General features: G+C 45.6%; 1 protein-coding gene across 1 annotated transcript in view; it reads left to right on the top strand.

The window, feature by feature from the left end:
- TMPRSS9 (transmembrane serine protease 9) overlaps nucleotides 1-21244 on the top strand; it is a 117273-nt gene that overhangs the window by 67407 nt on the left and 28622 nt on the right. Inside the window, exons 4-7 of the mRNA XM_050933698.1 lie at nucleotides 503-570; nucleotides 1168-1343; nucleotides 6475-6516; nucleotides 7410-7523. Of these exons, the coding sequence (XP_050789655.1) occupies nucleotides 503-570; nucleotides 1168-1343; nucleotides 6475-6516; nucleotides 7410-7523 (400 nt within the window). The remainder of the gene's footprint in view (nucleotides 1-502; nucleotides 571-1167; nucleotides 1344-6474; nucleotides 6517-7409; nucleotides 7524-21244) is intronic.

Genomic DNA, 21244 nt, shown 5'->3' with positions numbered 1-21244 from the left:
CACTGGGCAGTGGGGTGGTCAGCGCTGCTCCTCTTTGCTGCTACTGTGGAGCCGGCTCCTGCACCAGGGCTCCCCCCAGGGCCTACCCAGCCTCACCTTGCTTCCAGCAGCTTGTGTCCCTTCTCAGGGATGGGGAGGGACACTGCCCATATTTGGGCCATGCTGAAAGGCAAGCGAGACACTAGGGCCAGCAGCTGCAGTGGGGATCTCTCTAAAAGGATTGACAGTGCGTACCAAGGGAAAAATTTCTGGTGGCACCCCTGGGTGGTTCTACTTCTCGTGTACAGGCTGGCTTTCAACTGGAAAAACAGCTTTGTGAAAACAGTTCTCTGGAGCTAGATGGCAAGGAAGTTAAATTGCCCAGGGCCTGGGGGGCGGTGGGCTCAGGAACTCAGACTCACTTCCCCAAGGTTCTCCAGCCCTGGTTTCTTCTCCCCATGGCGTTTTGCTTAAAGAAAATCGGAGCCAGTGATTGCTGGCCTCACTCTTCTTTGCCTTGTAGTTTCTGACCAGCTTCCAAGGCTCTCCGCTGGAAGGGAGCTGTGTTGGCTGTGCTGTCCTGGAGTACAGGTGAGTGTGTGCTGCTCTGTGGCCTCTACAGCCAGTCATGGAGTACTGCGGCTCCGTGAGTCTGGCTGGATTGACCTCTGGTCACTATCTTTTGAGAGGGAAAAGATTTATTAATTTTTTTGTCAAAATGTGGCCTTTTGCCAGCTCTGGGATTTTTTTTCAAACATTTTCAAAAAATGTTGAGTATTTTTAATCCTTATAAAAATGTGATTAAAATGGTTGTCATGATTTTTTTGACAAAGACTGAATTTTTTGGTGAAACAAAATGTGGTTCATTTTGTAGATTAGATTTTCAATAACATTTTTGATAAAAAACATAATTATCAATATTTTTCCTTTTTTAAAAGGAATTTAAATTTTTCCTATTTAACCTTTTTAAAGCAAGCAACAGGCCCATTCTGAACCCTCCAGACCAGAATCAGTGTGGAAATCCTGACATTTTATTACTGAGCAAATAGGTTGACATCTACCCGCAGGCTCCTCCAGGAGCACTGTGGTTTGGGGCCAGGGGCATGTGGAGGGAGGACAGGCCTGTGGTCACAGCTCATCCTTGCACTGTCCTGAGAATTGTGTTCAGTGAGTCTTTTCCTCCAGCAGGAATGGGAACTCGAGTGTGATTGTCCATTTCCGGCTGCACTTCAGCCCTCAGGCTTCCTGGCCTTTAAGCTCCAGTGTGGAGGAAGAGGCCCTCAGACATGGGCTGGCTGCAGCACTGAGGGAGCAGGGCATCCCGTTGGCCACCTATGGGACCATCGCCTCGGCCTCTCTCACAGGTAAGCATCTCCTGTCCCTGCCAAGAAGCACAAAAGGTTCCCTCCTCAGGCAGGGCCTGTCGCCAGACAGAAGTAACCTGAGCAGAGGCTGATAACAGGCAAGGACTGCACTTAGCAAAGCTACAAACAATTTTCTGGATTAGACCAATCATCTCAGGGCTTTAGCTTTATCTCTGCTTGGTTTTTAAAGCCCAGTTCAATCTCCCTGGGAGATGCTAGCTCTGGTTCGCTCCAATGGATTGACTAGCAAGCATGGGCGCCAGGTTTGGGTGGTGCCCAGTACGTCCATAGGATGGATCAAGGCAACTGCCCCAGGCCCCGCGCTTTGTGGGGCACTGTGCTTTATGGGGATGCGGGGTCCAGGGCAGCCCGGGGGGGTTAGAGGGTGGCCTGGAACCAGCAGCAGCAGGCAGGGCTGGCTCTAGGCACCAGCATTCCAAGCATGTGCTTGGGGTGGCACTTTCCAAGGGGCAGCACTCCGACTCCGGTTTTTTTTTTTTGCTTAGGGCGCAAAAAGCCAGGAGCTGGCCCTGAGCGGAGGTGAGCTGCGGCGGTAAGGGGCGGGGGGAGGGCCGCAGGAAGTAACCTGAGGGGGGGGCTGAGGAACCGCTCCCTCCCCAGCTCACTTCCACTTCACTGCTGCCTGCTCCCGAGTGCGCTGCCGCTCCACTTCTCCCCCCTCCCTCCCAGGCTTGCCGCACAAATCAGCTTTTTTGCGGCAAGCCGGGGAGGGAGGGGGGAGAAGCAGAGCGGTGGCGGTGCGCTCAGGGGAGCAGGCAGAGCGGAGGTGAGCAGCAGCGGTGAGGGGCGTGGGGAAGGCGCAGGAAGTATCCCTGGGGGGGGCAGAGGAATCGCTCCCCCTTCAGCTCACCTCCACCTCCTCCCCCGAGCATGCCACTGCTCTGCTTCTCCCCACTCCCTCCCAGGCTTGCCTGGGATAGGGGGGGAAATGCGGCACACCTGGGGGAGGAGGCGGGCTGGGGATTTGGGGAAGGGATTGGAATGGGGTGGGGAAGGGGTGGAGTTGGGGTGAGTCCGAGGGGTGCCGGAAATTTTTTTTGCTTGGGGCGGCAAACAATTTGGAGCCTGCCCTGGCAGCAGGCGACCCGGCCCCAGCCCGTCCTGCCCCACTCCCTCCCCGCCCTCATTTCACCCCTTCCCTCAAGTCCCCAGCCCGCCTCTTTCTGGCTTCTACCCCTTGTGACACCAGGAGCCAGCGGGGTGGAGCGGAGCAGAGTGGGTTGGGGCTGAGTCACTCGCTGCTGCCGGCACCATGCCCCCTGCTAACTCCCTAGGCCACCCTGGACCTGTGTCCCTCTGAAGTGCGGGGCCCCCCAAAGCATGGGACCCGGGAAGGTTGCCCCGGTCTGTCCTATCGACATTCTGGGCCCCACTAAAAATTATACAAACCTGGTGCCCATGGCTCTGGTGATGACTTTCCCTTGCAACCCCTCAGGCTGCCCTGGACACCATGTCCCCCTGAAGCACAGGGCCCCCCCAAAGCACAATAAGCCCCAAAATTGGTGGAATCAGGCCCACATTCCTAAGTATTGATGGGGCATGAGTACCATGGGCCCATATAACTCGCCACCTATGCTAGCAAGGTGTTATGTACCCCTTGTACACAATAGGTTGCAGGGCTGCTACTAGCAGGCTTGATATGGACTGACTACAGCGCTTCCATTATATCAAGATACACCAGAGATGTGTTCGCTCTGAGATCCTTTAATGTACTGCAAACAATGGTTGTTGTGAGCTTAAGGTATCTAACACATGGCACCATCTTGTGGCTGAACAGTATAATACAGTTTAACAGTCTCTCACTCCTCCCCCTTGAAGTTCTACATTCCTACCATTTACAATATTTACACCCTCACGCTGTCTTTGAAATGCAGTATGGATTGTCTGTTAAGTGTCTCTGAATTGTTCTGGTTTTCTAGTTACACATCCTGAAAGCAGAACCATTTAGTTGTGATGACTGGCTGTGGTCAGTTTGGAATCTTTGAGTCGTCTTCCATCTGTAGAGTTACCTCTCTTGACTGATGGCTCTTTCTGAGGAACTCTCTGTTTCCTGTTTTGAACTCTCCATTGTCTGTCTCAATCACATGATCTGGATGCTGAATTCTTTTTCTTTATGACAGTTAAAATTGCCCACTCTTTTTCTCCATCCAGTTTGACAGGAACACAGTTACCAGGTTCTAGACGAGCAGCTCCCTAAATGAGTGACATCTGTGGTAAAAGTACGAGTGTTCAGCCTTTTTACCTGATTTGGCTACTCTCTTCATGTCTGACCACTTTGAAGATAGATTCTTGTCCAAAGTTGGAACAGCAGTTCTGAGTTGTCTCCCCAACAGGAGTTGTGCTGGACTGTATCCAGTAGCTGCTATTGGTGTTGATCTGTAATTCAGAACAGCAAAGAATGGATCTTGCTGCTGTAGGATTTTCTTGGTTGTCTGTACAGCATTCTCAGTTTTAAGTCTGTCTTTAATTGTAGTTGCTGTGAGAAGCTTTTGTCTGTTAACCCAATAAACAGACTGATATTTCCTTGTTGTGCAATCCCAAAATCACAGTTTTCAGCTAATACATGCAGAGTTCTTATAAAACACTCAACATTTCCCCCTGGTTCTTGATTTCTCTGGTAAAAACATGCTCTTTCAGAAACCATGTTTCTCTGAGGTCAAAAGTATGCATCTGTGACGATGCTGTTCTGGCAGGACCCAACTGAGAGTGCCAGTTCAGGACCAATTGCTTAAACAGGGCAGTTACAGCCCAAGGCTGGGTTTTTTCCACCTCTAAGGCAAACCAAACCAGCCAGACAAAGAGGACTTTGGTTTCACCCCACTGGCTAACCACAAGTCACACAAGCAATTTCCTTAGACACTCCAGTCTCCCAGTATCACCACCAGTGGCACTCGTCCTGAGGATGAATGGTTATAAAAACCAACACACCAGTAAAAGAAAACAGTTCTCTCGATCCCAAAGAATCAAGACCCAGACCCAGGTCAATATACACATCAGATCTTACCCACAAACCACACTGTTGCCAATCCTTTAGAATCTAAAATCTAAAGGTTTATTCATAAAAGGAAAAAAGTAGAGGTGAGAGCTAGAATTGGTTAAATGGAATCAATTACATACAGTAATGGCAAATATCAGAGGGGTAGCTGTGTTAGTCTAGATCTGCAAAAGCAGCAAAGAGTCCTGTGGCACCTTAAAAACTAACAGATGTATCGGAGCATGAGCTTTCATGGGTGAATACCCACTTCAATGTGTTGGCAAAGTTCTTAGTTCAGGCTTGTGGCAGTGATGGAGTAAACTGCAGGTTCAAATCAAGTCTCTTTAGTACATCCCTCACTGGGATGGGTCATTCAGTCCTTTGTTCAGAGTTTCAGTTTGTAGCAAAGTCCCTCCAGAGGTAAGAAGCAGGATTGAAGACAAGATGAGGCATCAGCCTTTTACAGGCCTTTCCACGTGTAAGAACACTTCTTTGTTCTTACTGTGGAAAATTACAGCAAAATGGAGTTTGGAGTCACATGGGCAAGTCCCTGCATACTTTGCTGAGTTACAAGGCGTATTTGCCTTCTCTCAATGGGTCAATTGTGTAGCTGATGGTCCTTAATGGGCCATCAAGCAGGCTAGGCAGAGCTAACACCAACTTGTCTGGGATGTTTCCCAGAAGCACAGCACAAATTTGAAATACAGACAGTATAGAGCCAATACTCATAACTTTAACTACAAAATGATACATACATATAGACACCATAATCATAACCAGCAACCCATAACCTGGTCTTAGACACCTTATATGACACCCTTTACATAAAATTTGGTGCCACTACAGGACCTTGCTTGCAAACATGTTCTATATGGTCTCAGATAATATCAATAACGTCACAGCATCAAACATACTTTATGCATCTGCAACAAAGCCAGAACCCTTTTACAGTCATCTTTGCGACTGTCTTCAGTAAAGGTAAAAGATTTAAACGTACATTCTGCCTGCTTCCCCATAGTATAAATTAAAGAAGATACCTGAATATCACCAGTTTCCTGGTGGAGTTTAGTAGCAATGAGAAATCTTGCAAAATACTGTTTCCAGTCTCTCCATTCTGAAAGTGTTTCAAATCTGAAGTTCTCTGGGGCATTGAAGAGTGACATGTTGATGAGATCCTGCAAATGTTATTGCTTTTTTTCCTTCCATCTGCAACTTTTGTTGCTGTTTTCTTTCTGTTTTTATTGTCCTCTGGCACTAGTTTACTTCTGACACCATGACATGTACTTCTTGTACATGACAGGTTGCTGGGCTGCTACTAGCTGGTCAGGTTTCTGTACCAGGATTGGCTACAGAGCTTCCATAATATAGAGACACACCAGAATTGTTTGAGCCTTTAATATATTGTCAACAATGGCTGTTGTGAGTTTAAGTAAAGCCTGTTACACATAGAACCACCTAGTGGCTGAATAGTATAATATAGTTTAACATTCTATTACACCGGGGAGGGCATGTCTCCCAGCTGGGGGTTGGCTGCAGGTGACCTCCAGCCTCCTGGGAGGATTTCTAGCAAAGATTTCGTTTCAGTATTTTCACTGCTCCCCTGCTTGTCTCCACCCAGGCCTGGGCGTGTCTGAAGAGGGTAGCATGGGACATGCTGTGCTCAGTGAGGCCATCTCCAGCTATTATCAGAGCTGGAAGCCCCTCTCACCAGGCTCGGGGCTGAGAGGTGTTAGTTCTTGGCTGTCACTGACTGGAGAAATAGCCATGGAGAGTCAGTGGACTCATCCTAAGATGTCAGAGTTCCTCTACGCTGCCCTGGTGAGCTGGTGGCCCACTGGTCAATATGTGTTGTGAGCCCCCTTTGTCTGATCCAGAGAGGACAGACGTCTGTTACAGCTGCCAGCTGCAGAGCCTGGTTCTTTAGCTCAAGCCTTGGAGGCTCAAGCATTCAGAGCTAGAGGGCTCAGGTGGCCAGGATGGTGACTGCTACACTTATGAGAGCTGAAAGGATGAGCATCTCAATACTAATCCCAGCGTCTTGTGTCAGTAGCCAACCCCACTCTGGAAGATACTTGGACCTGTGACCCTAGAATTACTGCATCCTCTCATCTTCTCCATCTCTCCATTGTGTTACAGGGCCAAGCGGGGCATCTCTGTATGGAATCGGATTGAAATCAGGTATGAGTTCTCCCTGGATCAGTGCCTTGCCTGCTCATACCCAGAGGCCTGCATCCTCCCAAGGAGCATACCCCTCCCAGGGTTAGCCAATTCCAGCTGGATCACCCAGGAGGATCCAGCCATTCTCATAGTCAGGACTAGAAGAGCCATCTCCCTGTCCCCTTCTGCTCTGGAGATTGGAGCTTTGAAGACCATTGATGCTGTAGCTTTGTTCTGAGTTTGTAACATGGTTTGGCCCAACAATAATTCATGTTCATGCATAGTACAATGGTGCCTTTCCTTATCTCTGGTTCCTGAGCCAGGGGAGCCCAGGGCTCAGGTCCAGTTACAGAGATGGATCTGGCTGTGATGTGCCAGTCCAGATCTGGGTCTGAAGTCTGAATTTTCCCAGAAGATGGGGTGGATCCAGAGCCTTGGCACAGACCCAGCCCTGGTTCAGCTACCAAAATGCACCTACAGTCACAACAGAGGGCCAAGGGCAGCCCTGGTGTAACAGCTGCTCCTTTCAGCCCCAGTGGGGTTCACACCTGCTCGTGTTGGTGCAATGTCTTCTGTGGTTGCAGGGAAAGAGGCTGGGGGATGGACATTTTATGTAGTTACCATTAGCAATGGGGAAGGGCCGGGAAGCCAGTTTGCCCAGAGACACTTTCTCTCCATTCTCCATGAGGATTCAGTCATGGACTTTTTCACCATCCATTTGGGGATGCGCCCAACCTCTGTCACCAGCTCCAGACTTTGTTCTCTGCAGAACAAGCTTAGAATGAGTCCTGCACCAGGGGATGGGGCCTTGCAGGGGGAGGCTCTGGATCTGCAGTCCTCTCTCTGGTGGGGGTCTCTGGAAGACTGTTGAGTCTGGAGAGGCCAGGTTAACCACCACCTTTTTGTTCTTGCAGGCAGTTGCCATGGAAATGTATTTGCTTGTCAGAATAGCCAGTGTGTGTGGAAAGAGAATCCTGAGTGTGACGGCCGAGCCGACTGCTCCGATGGCTCTGATGAGGCAGGCTGCGGTAGGTCTCTCACACTGGGGTTGTCTGTGCTGGGGACACACCTGGCCAGTGGGACATGTTGGAAGTGCAAGTGTGTTTGGGAGGCTGATAGTGGAAGGAAGGAAGTCCAGTAACTGGCCCAGCATCCCTGGGCAGATATGGACTTGTTGTCTAATTAAGAGGACTTACTAATTGTTCCTCCTTGGAGGAAGCTGCTCTGAAGCAGCTGATGGATGGATTGTTCATAGCCTAGTGCTGTCTTCAGGTGCTAAGGGAGATGACCTGGAAGGCCAAGGGCAGCAGCAGGCAGAGCACAAGGAGAATCCATGCCCCACTGTTATCATTCACCAACATTCATATAGATGGCCCAGCTCCCTGTGTCCCCAGCACAAATACCACCTGGCCCACTGGTATTGTGGGCCCTTGTTGGCAGTGTCAGCAGGGAGAGCCAGGAGCCATGGAGCGTGAACGTCCCTCTCAGCCCACTGGTGGCCTTCTGGGAGCAGCTAGCCCTGGAACCCGCACATGGAGAGGCAATTCTTGATTTAGTCCTAAGTGGGGCACAGGATTTTGTCCAAGAGGTGAATATAGCTGAACTGCTGGTAATAGCAACTATAATGTAATTACATTTAACATCCTTATGGGGGGGAAATACCAAAGAAACCCATCACAGAAGAATTTAACTTCAAAAAAGGACAATAAACAAAAATTAGGATGTTAGTTAAATGGAAATTAAAAGGAACAGTCACGAGGGTGAAATGCCTGCAAACTGCATGGAGGCTACTTAACAACACCATAATAGAGGCTCAACCTAAATGTATACCTCAAATTATAAAAACAGCACAAGAACCAAAAAAAAAATGCCATCGTGGCTAAACAACAGAAGAAAAGAGGCAGTTAAAGGCAAAAAAGCGTCTTTTAGAAACTGGAAGTAAAATCCTAGTGAGGAAAATAAAAAGGAACACAAGTCAAATGTAAAATTATAATTAGGCAACTCATGAAAGAATTTGAAGATTAACTAACAGCAAAACTTTTTTTAAGTACATCAGAAGCAGGAAGCCTGCCCAACAGTCAGTGTGTCTATGGGATGATCAAGGTGCTAAAGGAAGCACTAATGGAAGTACTCATGGAAGACAAGGCCATTGAAGAGAAGCTAAATGAATTATTTGCATTGGTCTTCACTGCTGAGGATATGAGGGAGATTTCCACACCTGAGCCAAATCTGAGGAACTGTCCCAGGTTGAGGTGTCAGTAGAGGAGGTTTTGTAACAGTTTGGTCAATTAAACATTAATAAGTCACTAGTACTAGATAGTATTCACTCAGGAGGTCTGAAGGGACTCAAATATAAAATTGCAGAACTACTAACTGGGGTATGTAACCTATCACTTAAATCAGCCTCTGGACCAGAGGACTAGAGGATAGTTAACATAATGCCAATTTAAAAGCAAAAAGGCTCCAGAGGCAATCATGACAAGTATGGGCTCGTAAGCCTGACGACTTCTTGAAGTGATCGCCCCTATTGTGTTCCACTTTGGGTTATGCATGCACCCCATGTGCCTAGTGTCGGAGAATTTGGAAGTGGTGTCTGTTGTTCCACACATGGGCCCTGACTCACCTCATGCTTCTGTCTGAGGCAATGAAGGGCAGGGCAGACCAACTGTCTCCAGTTCCTTCTCACTGCCGCATGGTCCAGGTCAGAACTTTTAATGTCCTTGTCGATGACGCAGCTCTAATATTATTCACTGTACATTGTTTTACCAGTTTTTAGTTGTAGTTTTTATAGTTTTATTTTTTCCTAGTTTTAGTAGTTTACTAGTTTTTACTCTATTCTAAACTGTTAGAGTTTGGGAATTTTCCCCGTCTCCTCTCCACATATCCCATTTGGGTACTGGACTATGCCCAGAACTCTGGGCTTCAAATCTGTGCCGCCTGCCTGCAATCCTTCTCAATCAATGACGACAAGAGAAACTACCTCTGAGTTTAGATATTTAAAGATGACCTACAAAGCAAGACTTTTTTTAAAAAAAGGGGGCAGGAGGGATAGCTCAGTGGTTTGAGCATTGGCCTGCTAAACCCAGGCTTCTGAGTTCAATCCTCAAGGTGGCCATTTAGGGATCTGGGGCAAAAAATCTGCCTGGGGATTGATCCTGTTTTGAGGAAGGAGTTGGACTAGATGACCTCCTGAGGTCCCTTCCAACCCTGATATTCTATGAAAACAAGAGACCACAAACACTGTTTCTACTGCTTGGGAGCTGCACACATCACGGCTAGGTGCAGGATTTGTCAGTCTTTCCCCAGCTGTACACAAGAAGGTTAAGTACTTCATCTACTGAAGTAACTCATGGAGATGGCCATGAGACCACAATCAGACCCAAGTGGGGAATCAGCCTGAATCAGCAAGGCATGTGCCTCCTTCTGCTACTATGTCCAACTCTGGTGTCAGCAGAACTACCCCACAGATCACATGGCATGGCCTAGTTGGGAGATTAGGAAGCACTCTCATAGGCACAGGAGTACATCTTCCTCAAAGAAACTGAACATTCCCTTTACCAGCTTGGCTCAAGGGGACATAGCACATCCTAAGTCCCACAGGCATGAGAAGACCCATAAACAGTGGGATCCACCAGTTCCAGACCGTGACCCATCAGTGCCACCATCTATGGCACCTCACAAAATGCAGGACCCTCCCTCGCCTTTAAAGACTTCGGTGCTGGTACTGGTGACTAGAAAGGAGAGAGTGCCCCTTACATTGGGGAGATCTGGATCTATGGCTGCACCCCAAGATGTCTTCCCCTTACTGGATTCAAAGTCTCCTCCTCCATTGAGTCCCTTCACCTCCAGGGAACTCATATCCCTGCCACAAGACAGGCCTGCGGTACAGGGCATCGGAGAAAAATTCAGTTCTCGCTTTTTTGTTTGGGTGCAGCAAAATCAAATACTTTATTCTTTCTCCAGCAATTGCAATAGAGGATGGGAGTGCCCTAAGACACAGAGTCGCCCCAGTCCCAGACAGGTCTCTCAACAGGTAAACAATTACAGCAAGCATTTATACCTTTGTTACAGACAATAACAAGCAATAATACAGACAATAATAAGCAACAACTGCATTTTGTTTATACATAGGCTATCCTGCTATCTTCTAGAAGATGCCAGTCTACATATTTGGTTATTAGTGCAAAGTCGTGACAACTTCTCACACAGTTCTTTTCCACTCGCCTCACACTATCCTTGCTTCTACAAGTCTCACGTCATAAGGGTTACATCTGGCTTAACTCTTGCTAACAAACTGACATGCATTAAGATCCCCTACAAATCCTTGTCAATTCTTTCCCTTCTTCCACACTCTTCCCCTTTTGTACTTCTAGTATAACAGATATTTTCAAATCTCTATTTGCATTAAGCCATGGATTTCTGATTCTACATCAGATGTTTCAACCTTAGGAGTTTTCACTGGATGTAATGACAATGCATGATTAGCATGGACATGAAAGGTATTACTATTGTTATGTCTTTTACAACAACAATAACATAATCCTAAACTAACTAACAGCAATGTAAGCAATAACATTCCCACAGCAATAATATGATGAGGTGGTTGTACAGTTTTGGTTACAAAGCACAATACATCATACTTAGTACACAAAATAGACACTCTATAAGCTGTATAAAAGGCATTCTTTTCAGCTTGATATATATTTTGAAACATGTGAATTTGCCCTTATATTTCAGAGATTCTTTGAACCTCTGGTAACAATGAAAGCAAACTTTGAAACCGATCAGGTACTAAGCTGGTCCAATTAAAGGGTAGCTGGAAACTTCGGGCTACTTGCAAAATTCTATCTGCAGGCCAATAAACAATATGATTGCCTGCAGTGGTGATGAGATTATAATGTATATCTTGCAATGTGGTGGTTTTAACATACACACAGCTATCATTAGCTTGAAAAAGTAGGTGTCCTGTCAGGATAATTCCTTGTCCTCTACCCTCCCAGCAAACGTTATCATGAACAGTGGCAACTTCCCCTGGCTTCAGTTTATGGATACACTGAAGCTGTAGGGGTTCTAACAGCCAAAATGTCCATTGACTCCCTATTCCTATCCAAAATATCAGGTGTTATTCTAGGGGCACTGACTATAAATCAGTTAGGTATACCAGGTGGTCTAATTTCCCAGATGTCTCGGTGAATAATCCAGTCCCACATGCATCTTCCCCATGGACCCATCAGGATTCGGTATGTGGGAGCTCACACCTCCATAACCGGTCCAAATGCTTGGAAGGAGCACTGTGAATGTCCACACTTCCACTCAGAAAGTCTCCAGTATGTCTCCAAGACCACAGATCAGATGGTACTCCTGATGTGTCTGTAAGGGCAGTGGGCCAAGTCTGATGCCCAAGATCACTCCGAATGGCCATCAGCTGGTCATTCAGGAAATCCTGAATTCCTACACATACTAGATCCCACTGCAATGCCTTCCCAGCCTCAGTGATATTCAATACCATCTCTCTCAATAACTTCTGGGTCATAGAACTAAGGGTGGAAATAACATGTAACTCACCAACTCCAGCCTGTACTTGGGTTAGCTGAGCTCCAGAAATAAGGCTAGTGGCCTTTTCTAGTTGGCTCGATTTCTTATCATGTTCTTGGCTTTTAAAAATATTCCAAATGGCGGCTGCGCTATTGGCCCCATCCCATAGGGATCCGGTCAAGTCCCTCTTCTTCCAGAGGAAATAATCCAGGCCCTCTGTTGTGCTAATCTAATGGCAGTCCCTTGTGAGCAATTTGGGTATGTATAGGTGATCTGGAAACTGGATAAGGGCAATGTAAATTTGACAGTCCCTAGTGTTGTATTAATCACAGTCCATTGATATCCTTTGGTGTAGTACTATATCACATCTGTTGGTTGTATACCTTTAACTAATCTCAGGTACTTTCAAGAGGCATAGACATTAATAGCATAGGAGGGGGTGTATTGCAATAAGGTACAGGTTACATTATTCGTCACTAGAATGGTTTCAATACAAGTAAAATTTCCAGTGGCAGAACAAGCTCTTTGGGTATTCGTTTGATTATTTACTAATTGGGTAACCAAATAACAATAAGGGCTTCTTTCATGTAACACAGTACAAATTCCAGGAATAGCCATCATATCTACTTCACTATGGAACCCATCAATTTCAATTACAGATTCTTGGGGTTTATTTGTAGTGATATCGTAGATTTCTATTTCCACTGATCCATTTATTCTCAACTCAATTGTTCACTTATATGGGATATCCTGAACTTTTAAAAATATTTTTTCTTTTTCTTTTTTTTCCCCAAACAATCTTTAAATAAATCACTAAAGTGTGAGGGCCTTGGCCATTGATTTTATCAAATATATGGCATTGTCTGTATTTGGATGTATTACAGGGGTAATAGTGTAATGGAGGAGGTGGCAGAGGCAGTGGCAACAAAGTGCCTTTGGTACTGGTCATTTAAAAATCCAATTAGAGAGAGCAATACATGCTGAAGTATTTATCCAAAACACAGGGTACCGCCTGTAGAATAAACCCCAAAATCCAATCAATACCACATTCCCAAGCAGGGTCCCACAAATTTCTTCCTGCCAGTGTATAATTCGTTGTTTCTTCACCAGGATCAGTTCTTAATGTCCTTTCTAGTCAGGAATTCCTGGACTTTGGCAATTTCAGTGGAGTGAGTGTTCCTTTTTCTTTCCCGAAACAGTCGTGGTTCAGCATCCTACAGGGGAGAGGTTACCAGCACATCACCCTGTAATGGTTTTGATTCTTCTAGAAAAATCCAGAGGCACAGTAGGTCTGTCAGTGGACAAGGGAGAGGTTACTAGCACTTCACCTTGTCCTTTTTCCCTGCTGTCCAGAAGACACAGAAGGAGAAATAGACTAATCATCAGTAGGAGAATTCTCCCGATGTGGAGGGGTCTATTTGCAGTGAGAATCATGGGTCCAGGCAGTCAGTCTTTGGCACTTCACAGCAGTGTTAGTAGTCAGCAGGACTTAATAAGGGCCTTTCCAGCATGGAGCCAAAGGAGTCTGTCGTTGGTGGACCTTTACATAGATCCAGTCTCCTGGTTCCAACGAGTGGCAGGGCTGCTAGGGTCTTTGGGTAGCGCTTCTTTACCTGTGAGAAAAGAAACCTAACACATTTCATTAGTGCCTGGCAGTGTTTTGCAGATCTCATAGCTGCTTGGGCACATTCAAGCCCCCCCCTTTTCTTGGTTGTCAGCCAAGTCTTAGCTGTGAGCAGTGTCCTTGAATGGGGCCAGTGTCTTATCTTTAGACTGAACATGCTAGCTATTTTTTCCAGTTAATTCATTCTGTTCTTTTTCCTTCTTCCCTTCTTGGCTTCTTTTAATCTACAAAGGAAACTTCCATTCTTCACTCATACACCTTTTTCCCAACCATGAACATATAAACATTGCCGTTATACAGTACATTAGTCTTATTATTTAATGTATGCCACATATACCCTTCCATTAAAATAACCTTATTACAGAGCTTTGGAGGAGAATTTTGGCCTAACTGGCCATGCTGGCCATGCTGGCCTAACTCTTGCTAACAGACTCACATGTATTAAGATCCCCTACAAATCCTTGTCAATTCTTTCCCTTCTTCCGCAAGGATCTATCGCTCCCTTGCATGTGCTATATATCTCGCCATCAATTCCGACAGTACTACCGTTAGAACTGGAATCTACCTTTTCCTCTTCCACTGAATCAGACCCTGGGGAAGAACCACCTTTCCTTTACCTCTCTAATGTACCACCACGCAGACTGATGCCCATGGGAGCGTCCTCACCCTCCCCAGAGCCACCATGCTGTGGCAACCCCTGAAACCTGCAGCTGATCCTGTCTATTGGCCATATGCGGGGACCTGGGATCAGTATCCTCTTTCGAAACATGCCTGATCCACGAGGGAGTTGCCACCTGCTTCCCCCAGGGGATCCATCCAGCATGTCCCCAGATCCGATGGCAGAGGAATAATTTTATACACCAATTTTGGCAGTTCTGCTGGAGCTGGCTAGATTTCCATCCTCATTGCCAAGAAAAGTTTTTACTGTATCATTCTCTTCCCCACAGATGACTTCAGACAGTGTCAAAATCTTTTATGGAGAATCATGGGGGAACTCCAAATCCCACTGGTAGAGATCCAAGACTCCCAACATAAGCTTCTGGACATTCTCCACACTTTGGGACTGATAAAAAGAGCAATGCCAATCAACGAAGCCATACTGGAACCAGCCAGGACTGTGTGACAGACACCCACAGCATGTACTGCTACCCCTAAAGGAGTGGGGAGATGTTACTACATCCCAGCTAAAGGCTCAGAACTCCTATTCTCCCACTCAGCTCTGAACTCACTGGTAGTTCAGGCTGCTGCAGACAGGACTAAACAACAACACCCTTGATCCATGCCTGCAGATAACAATGGGAAGCATCTAGATCTTCTGGGGCAAAAAGTTTTCTCCTCCTTCAGTTTGCAATTCATGATAGCCAATTAGAATCATAGAATCATAGACTATCAGGATTGGAAGGGACCTCAGGAGGTATCTAGTCCAACCCCCTGCTCAAAACAGGACCAATCCCCAACTAAATTATCAAGCACTGTTGGCTAAATATGACTTCCTGAATTATAGTGAATTCAAGGACTTTGCTAACAGTCTTCTGTAGCAAGACTGTGCCTGCTTTCAGGCCCTTGTCAAGGAAGGAAAGCAAATAGCCAGAACTGCCCTCCAATCCACAGTGGACATGGCTGATACTTCCTGCAGGGCTATGACTGATGAGGAGTGTCTTGGCTTCATGTGTCTCATTTTCCTACAGAAGTCAGAACGCCATCGAGAACCTTCCTTTTGACAAGCACCAATTCTTCAACCAGAAAACAGATGAGTCTCTAAGTACCCTAAAATACTCCAGAGCTATCCTTTGCTCATCGGGCATCTAAACACCTGCCCCAAAATGAAACTTCCACCACCAGTTATCCACGCTAAGGTACAGATTTCCAGCAGAGACCCCTTTTACCAGCAGAGACCCCAGGAACCTCCGTGCATGTGACAAAAAGTCCAAAGGTCTCGCTTCCCCAGGGCCTCCTCTCAGGCTTCAACATCTCAAGCCCAGCCACAAGCAAAGAGGTATTTTTGATGTGAGTTTGAGAGCCGCCAACCACTGAGCCTAACACCTCACAACCCTTCAACTCCATCTGGAGGTTGCTTAGCACTCTTTTCCCATACTTGGAGTGTGATGACAATGGACAGATGGGTGCTGAATGTCATCCTCTGTGGCTATACAATCAAGTTTGTAATGCTACCTCCTCCAAGACCCCCCTCGCTGTGCCCCTTTGGGGACCACTCTGACAACAGTATTCTCACCCAATAGGTGAATTCCTTATTACAATGGGAAGCAATAGAATGCGTTCCTCCAGAATACCCATGAAGAAACGTGGGTTGGAGACCAATTCTTGATCTATGTCACTTCAGTCACTTCATCTGCAGACTAAAGTTGTGCGTGGTCATGCTGACAGTGATAATTCCATCCTTAGAATGAGGCATGCAGTTCATGGCTCTCGATATGAAGGATGCTTACTTCCATGTCAATATTCACCATGCCCACAGATATTTTTTCCCAATTTACGGTGGATTCTGACCGTTTCCAATACAGGGTTCTGCCCTTTAGAATAGCTACTGCTTCCAGAGTCTTCATCAAATTATTTTCCATAGTAGCAGCTCATATCAGATGGTATGGTCTCCATGTTTTTGCATGCCTTGACCACTGGCTCCTAGTCACCAGGCCCACCAGAAGCCCACACATCAACCTCTATTATCAGAGGGTAGCCGTGTTAGTCTGGATCTGTAAAAGTAGCAAAGAATCCTGTGGCACCTTATAGACTAACAGACATTTTGGAGCACGAGCTTTCGTGGGTGAATACCCACTTCCTCATGCATCTGAGGAAGTGGGTATTCACCCACGAAAGCTCGTGCTCCAAAACGTCTGTTAGTCTATAAGGTGCCACAGGATTCTTTGCTACTTTTATCAACCTCTATGATACTCAGCCTCTTTTCTTCTCTGGTAGTCAGTGTCAATGTCAAAAAGTCGATCCTCAATCCCATGCAATCTTTTGACTTCATCAGGGCTACCCTAAACTCTACAGGCATACCTGCCCACAGACAGATTTCAGGAGATGTGTGACATCGTAGCTCACCTCACAAACAATCCTTGCATCCTGGCCAAGACTGGTCTGACTCTACTTGGCCACATGGCCCCATGCACTTACATGATCTTCTTTATGAGATTTCACCTTTGTTGCCTTCAGACATGGCTGCAGTCTATATAATCACTGAATCACCATGCTATGAACCTCATGCTGACAGTGCCGGCCAAGGTTCTATCCTCCCTCCTATGGTGGACAGACTACATGAATGCAGGAGAGTTCTCTTTCTTCTCTTATCCCCAGACAAAACTATCATCACTGACACATCCCTGCTAGGCCAGGGAGCCCATATGGATGACCACATGTCCACAGGATATCTCAATAATCCAGGAAGCACATCAATATTCTGGAACTTTGAGCAGTAATGAGGGCACGTGAATTCTTCCTTTCACTCATTCATGCTCATTTCCTGACCATGTCAGACAACACTACCACTGTTTTCTACATCAGCAAACAAGGAGGAGTGAAATCCACCACCACTCTATGTGCGGAAGTGGTCAGTCTCTAGAACTGGTGCATCAGCATTCAGATCACTCTATCCGCAGCCTGTCTTCTGGGGACACAGAATCTACTCACAGACTCACTCAACAGACGCTTTGCAATCAACCACGAGTGGGAAATTCACAATAAAGTGCTACTCAACATCTTTGCACAATGAGGGACCCCAGCCAGAGATCCATTCGCCTCTCAGATAAACAACAAGTGTGCCAGATATTGCTCCAGGGGATCCCTCGGTTACAGGTCCCAGGGCAATGCTCTCCTTCTCTCCTAGTCTGGCCAATTCAACAACTACTCCTTCCCTCCACTATTGCTCCTACCGTGGGTGCCACACAAGATCTGACAAGACAAAGCGACAGTCATTCTGATTGCCCTCTTCTGGAACAGACAATTCTGGTTCCCCAATTTCCTGCACATGTCATCCTGTCCACTGATCACCATCCTGAATTTCCCCAACCTTCTCACCCAGTACAATGGCAGGATCAAGCATCCTGATCCACAACTTCTACACCCCAGAGCATAGTATTTGGATGGGCATCAGCCATAGAACAGGCATGTTCCTTGGCGGTACAAGTCATTCTCTCAAACAGTAGGAAAGATTCTACTATATAATGTTACCGGACTAAGAAGAAATGCTTTTCATCTTGAGCACAACAGAAAGGTGTTATACCAAAAACTGCAAAGATTCCCCTAATCCTGGACTACATTCTATCCTTACAGACATTGGATCTCATCCTCAGCACTTTGCGAGTCTACCTAGTTGTGTTTTTACACACCTGCTAACCACTAGATTTTGGAACGGCCTTCTAAGTGTTGCCAGGAGGGCTTCAGCTTCCTTGACCATGGGATGCTGTTCCAGGAAGAAGGACTGCTAAGCAGAGATGGGGAAGTGGAAGAATATATTTGGATACAGACTGGCTAACCTAGTGAGGAAGGTTTTAAACTAGGTTCAAAGGGGGCAGGTGACCAAAGCCCACAGGTAAGTCAAAAACAAGGAGACCTGGGAGAAGGTTTGGAATTTGGGAGAAGCATGGGCTATTATAGCAGGGATAAATGAGAGACAAGACAGAACTGTGAGGAGGAATCAAATCAGTATCTTAGATGTCTGTATTCTAATGGGGAATAAGCAGGAAGAACTTGAAATGCTAGTAAATAAACACAACTGTGACATAGTTGGCATCACAGAGACTTGGTGGGATAATACATGTGACTGGAATATTGGTACAGAAGGATACAGCTTGCTCAGGAAGGACAGGCAGGGAAAAAAGGAAGGAGGTGTTGCCTTATATATTAAAAATGTATACACTTGGACTGAGGTTGAGATGGAAATAGGAGACAGACTTGTTGAAAGTCTCTGGGTAAGGATAAAAGGGGTAAAAAAACAAGGGTGATGTGATGGTAGGTGTCTACTACAGACCACCAAATCAGGAAGAAGAGATGGATGAGGTTTTTTTAAAACAACTAACAAAATCATCCAAAGCACAGGATTTGATGGTGATGGGGGACTTCAACAACTCAGACATCTGTTGAGGAAATAACAAAGCAGCAGGACACAGATTATCCAACAAGTTTTTGGAATGTATTGGAGACAATTTTTTATTTCAGAAGGTGGAGAAAGCTACTAGAGGGAGGCTGTTCTAGATTTGATTTTGACAAATAGGGAGGAACTGGTTGAGGATTTGAAAGTGGAAGGTAGCTTGATTGAAAGTGATCATGAAATAGTAGAGTTCATGATCCTAAGGAATGGTAGGAGGGAGAACAGCACAATAAAGACAATGGATTTCAAGGAGGCAGATTTTAGCAAACTGAGGGAGTTGGTAGGTAAGATCCCATGGGAAGCAAGTCAAAGGGGAGAAATAATTGAAGACAGTTGGCTGTTTTTCAAAGAGACATTATTAAGGGCACAAGAGCAAACTATCTCACTGCGTAGGAAAGATAGGAAGTATGGCAAGAGACCACACTCGCTTAACCAGGAGATCTTCAATGATCTAAAAATCAAAAAAGAGTCCTACAAAAAGTGGAAACTAGGTCAAATTACAAAGAATGAATATAAACAAGTAACACAAGTGTGTAGGGACAAAATTAGAAAGGCCAAGGCACAAAACGGGATCAGACTAGCAAGAGACATAAAGGGTAGCAAGCAAACATTCACAAATACATTAGAAGCAAGAGGAAGACCAAGGACAGGGTAGACCTATTACTCCATGGGCGGGGGGGATAATAATAGAAAATGTGGGAATGGCAGAGGTGCTTAATGACTTCTTTGTTCTGGTTTTCACCAAGAAGGTTGGTGGTAATTGGACATCTAACACAGTGAATGGCAGTGAAAATGAGGTTGGATCAGAGGCTAAAATAGGAAAAGAACAAGTTAAAAATTACTTTGACAAGTTTGATGTTGTCAAGTCATCAGGGCCTGATGAAATACATCCTAGAATACTCGAGGAGATATCTGAGCCATTAGTGATTATCTTTGAAAAGTCATGGAAGACGGGAGAGATTCCAGAAGACTGGAAAAAGGCAAATATAATGCCACTTTATAAAAAGGAAAATAAGGACAACCCGGGGAATTACAGACCAGTCAGCTTAACTTCTGTACCCGAAAAGATAATGGAGCAAATAATTAAGCAATCAATTTGCAAACATCTAGAAGATAGTAAGATGATAAGTAACAGTCAGCATGGATTTGTCAAGAACAAATCATGTCAAATCAATCTAATAGCTTTCTTTGAGAGGGTAACAAGCCTTGTGGATAGGATGTGTGGAAGTAAAGAAAATGGTAGATGTGGTATATTTTGACTTTAGGAAAGCTTTTGATACTGTCTCACATGCCCTTCTCATTAACAAACTAGGGAAATGCAACCTAGAGGGAGTGAATGCAAAACTGGTTAGTAAACCATTCCCACAGAGTAGTTATCAGTGGTTCTCATTGAGGCTGGAAGGACATAACAAGTGGGGTCCCGGAGGGATCAGTTCTGGGTCCGGTTCTATTCTATATCTTCATCAGTGATTTAGATAATGGTATAGAGTACACTTATAAAGTTTGCGGACGATACCAAGCTGGGAGGGGATGCAAGTGCTTTGGAGGATCGGATTATAATTCAAAATGATCTGGAAAAACTGGAGAAATTGTCTGAAATCAATAGGATGAAATTCAGTAAGGACAAATGCAAAGTATTCCACTTAGGAAGGAACAATCAGGAAGGAACATTGCACACATACACAATGGGAAATGACTGCCTAGGAAGAAGTACTGCAAAAAGGGATCAGGGGGTCATAGCGGATCACAAGCTAAATTTGAGTCAACAGTGTAACACTGTTGCGAAGTATCAGAGGGGTAGCCGTGTTAGTCTGGATCTGTAAAAGCAGCAAAGAATCCTGTGGCACCTTATAGACTAACAGACGTTTTGGAGCATGAGCTTTCGTGGGTGAATACCACTTCGTCGGATGCAAAAAAAGCAAACATCATTGGGGGATGTATTAGCAAGAGCATTGTAAGCAAGACACGAGAAGTAATTCTGCCACTCGACTCTGCGCTGATTATGCCTCAGCTGGAGTATTGTGTCCAATTCTGGGCACCACATTTCAGGAAAGATGTGGACAAATTGGAGAAAGTCCAGAGAAGAGCAACAAAAATGATTAGAAGTGTAGAAAACATGACCTATGAGGGAAAATTGAAAAAATTGGGTATGTTTAGTCTGGAAAAGAGAAGACTGAAAGGGGACATAACAGTTTTCAAGTACATAAAAGGTTGTTACAAGAAGGAGGAAGAAAAATTGTTCTTCTTAACCTCTGAGGACAGGACAAGAAGCAATGGGCTTAAATTGCAGCAAGGGCAGTTTAGGTTGGACATTAGGAAAAACTTCCTAACTGTCAGAGTGGTTAAGCACTGGAATAAATTGCCTAGGGAGGTTGTGGAATCTCTGTCATGGGAGATTTTCAGAGCAGATTAGACAAACACTTGTCAGGGATCATCTAAATAATATTTAACCCTGCCATAAGTGCAGGGGACTGGACTAGATG

This window comes from Gopherus flavomarginatus, chromosome 24 (genome assembly GCF_025201925.1).
Source record: "Gopherus flavomarginatus isolate rGopFla2 chromosome 24, rGopFla2.mat.asm, whole genome shotgun sequence".
Classification (NCBI taxonomy): Eukaryota; Metazoa; Chordata; order Testudines; family Testudinidae; genus Gopherus; species Gopherus flavomarginatus.
Note: the sequence above shows the minus strand (reverse complement) of the source record. Positions and strands in the feature narration are given on the sequence as shown.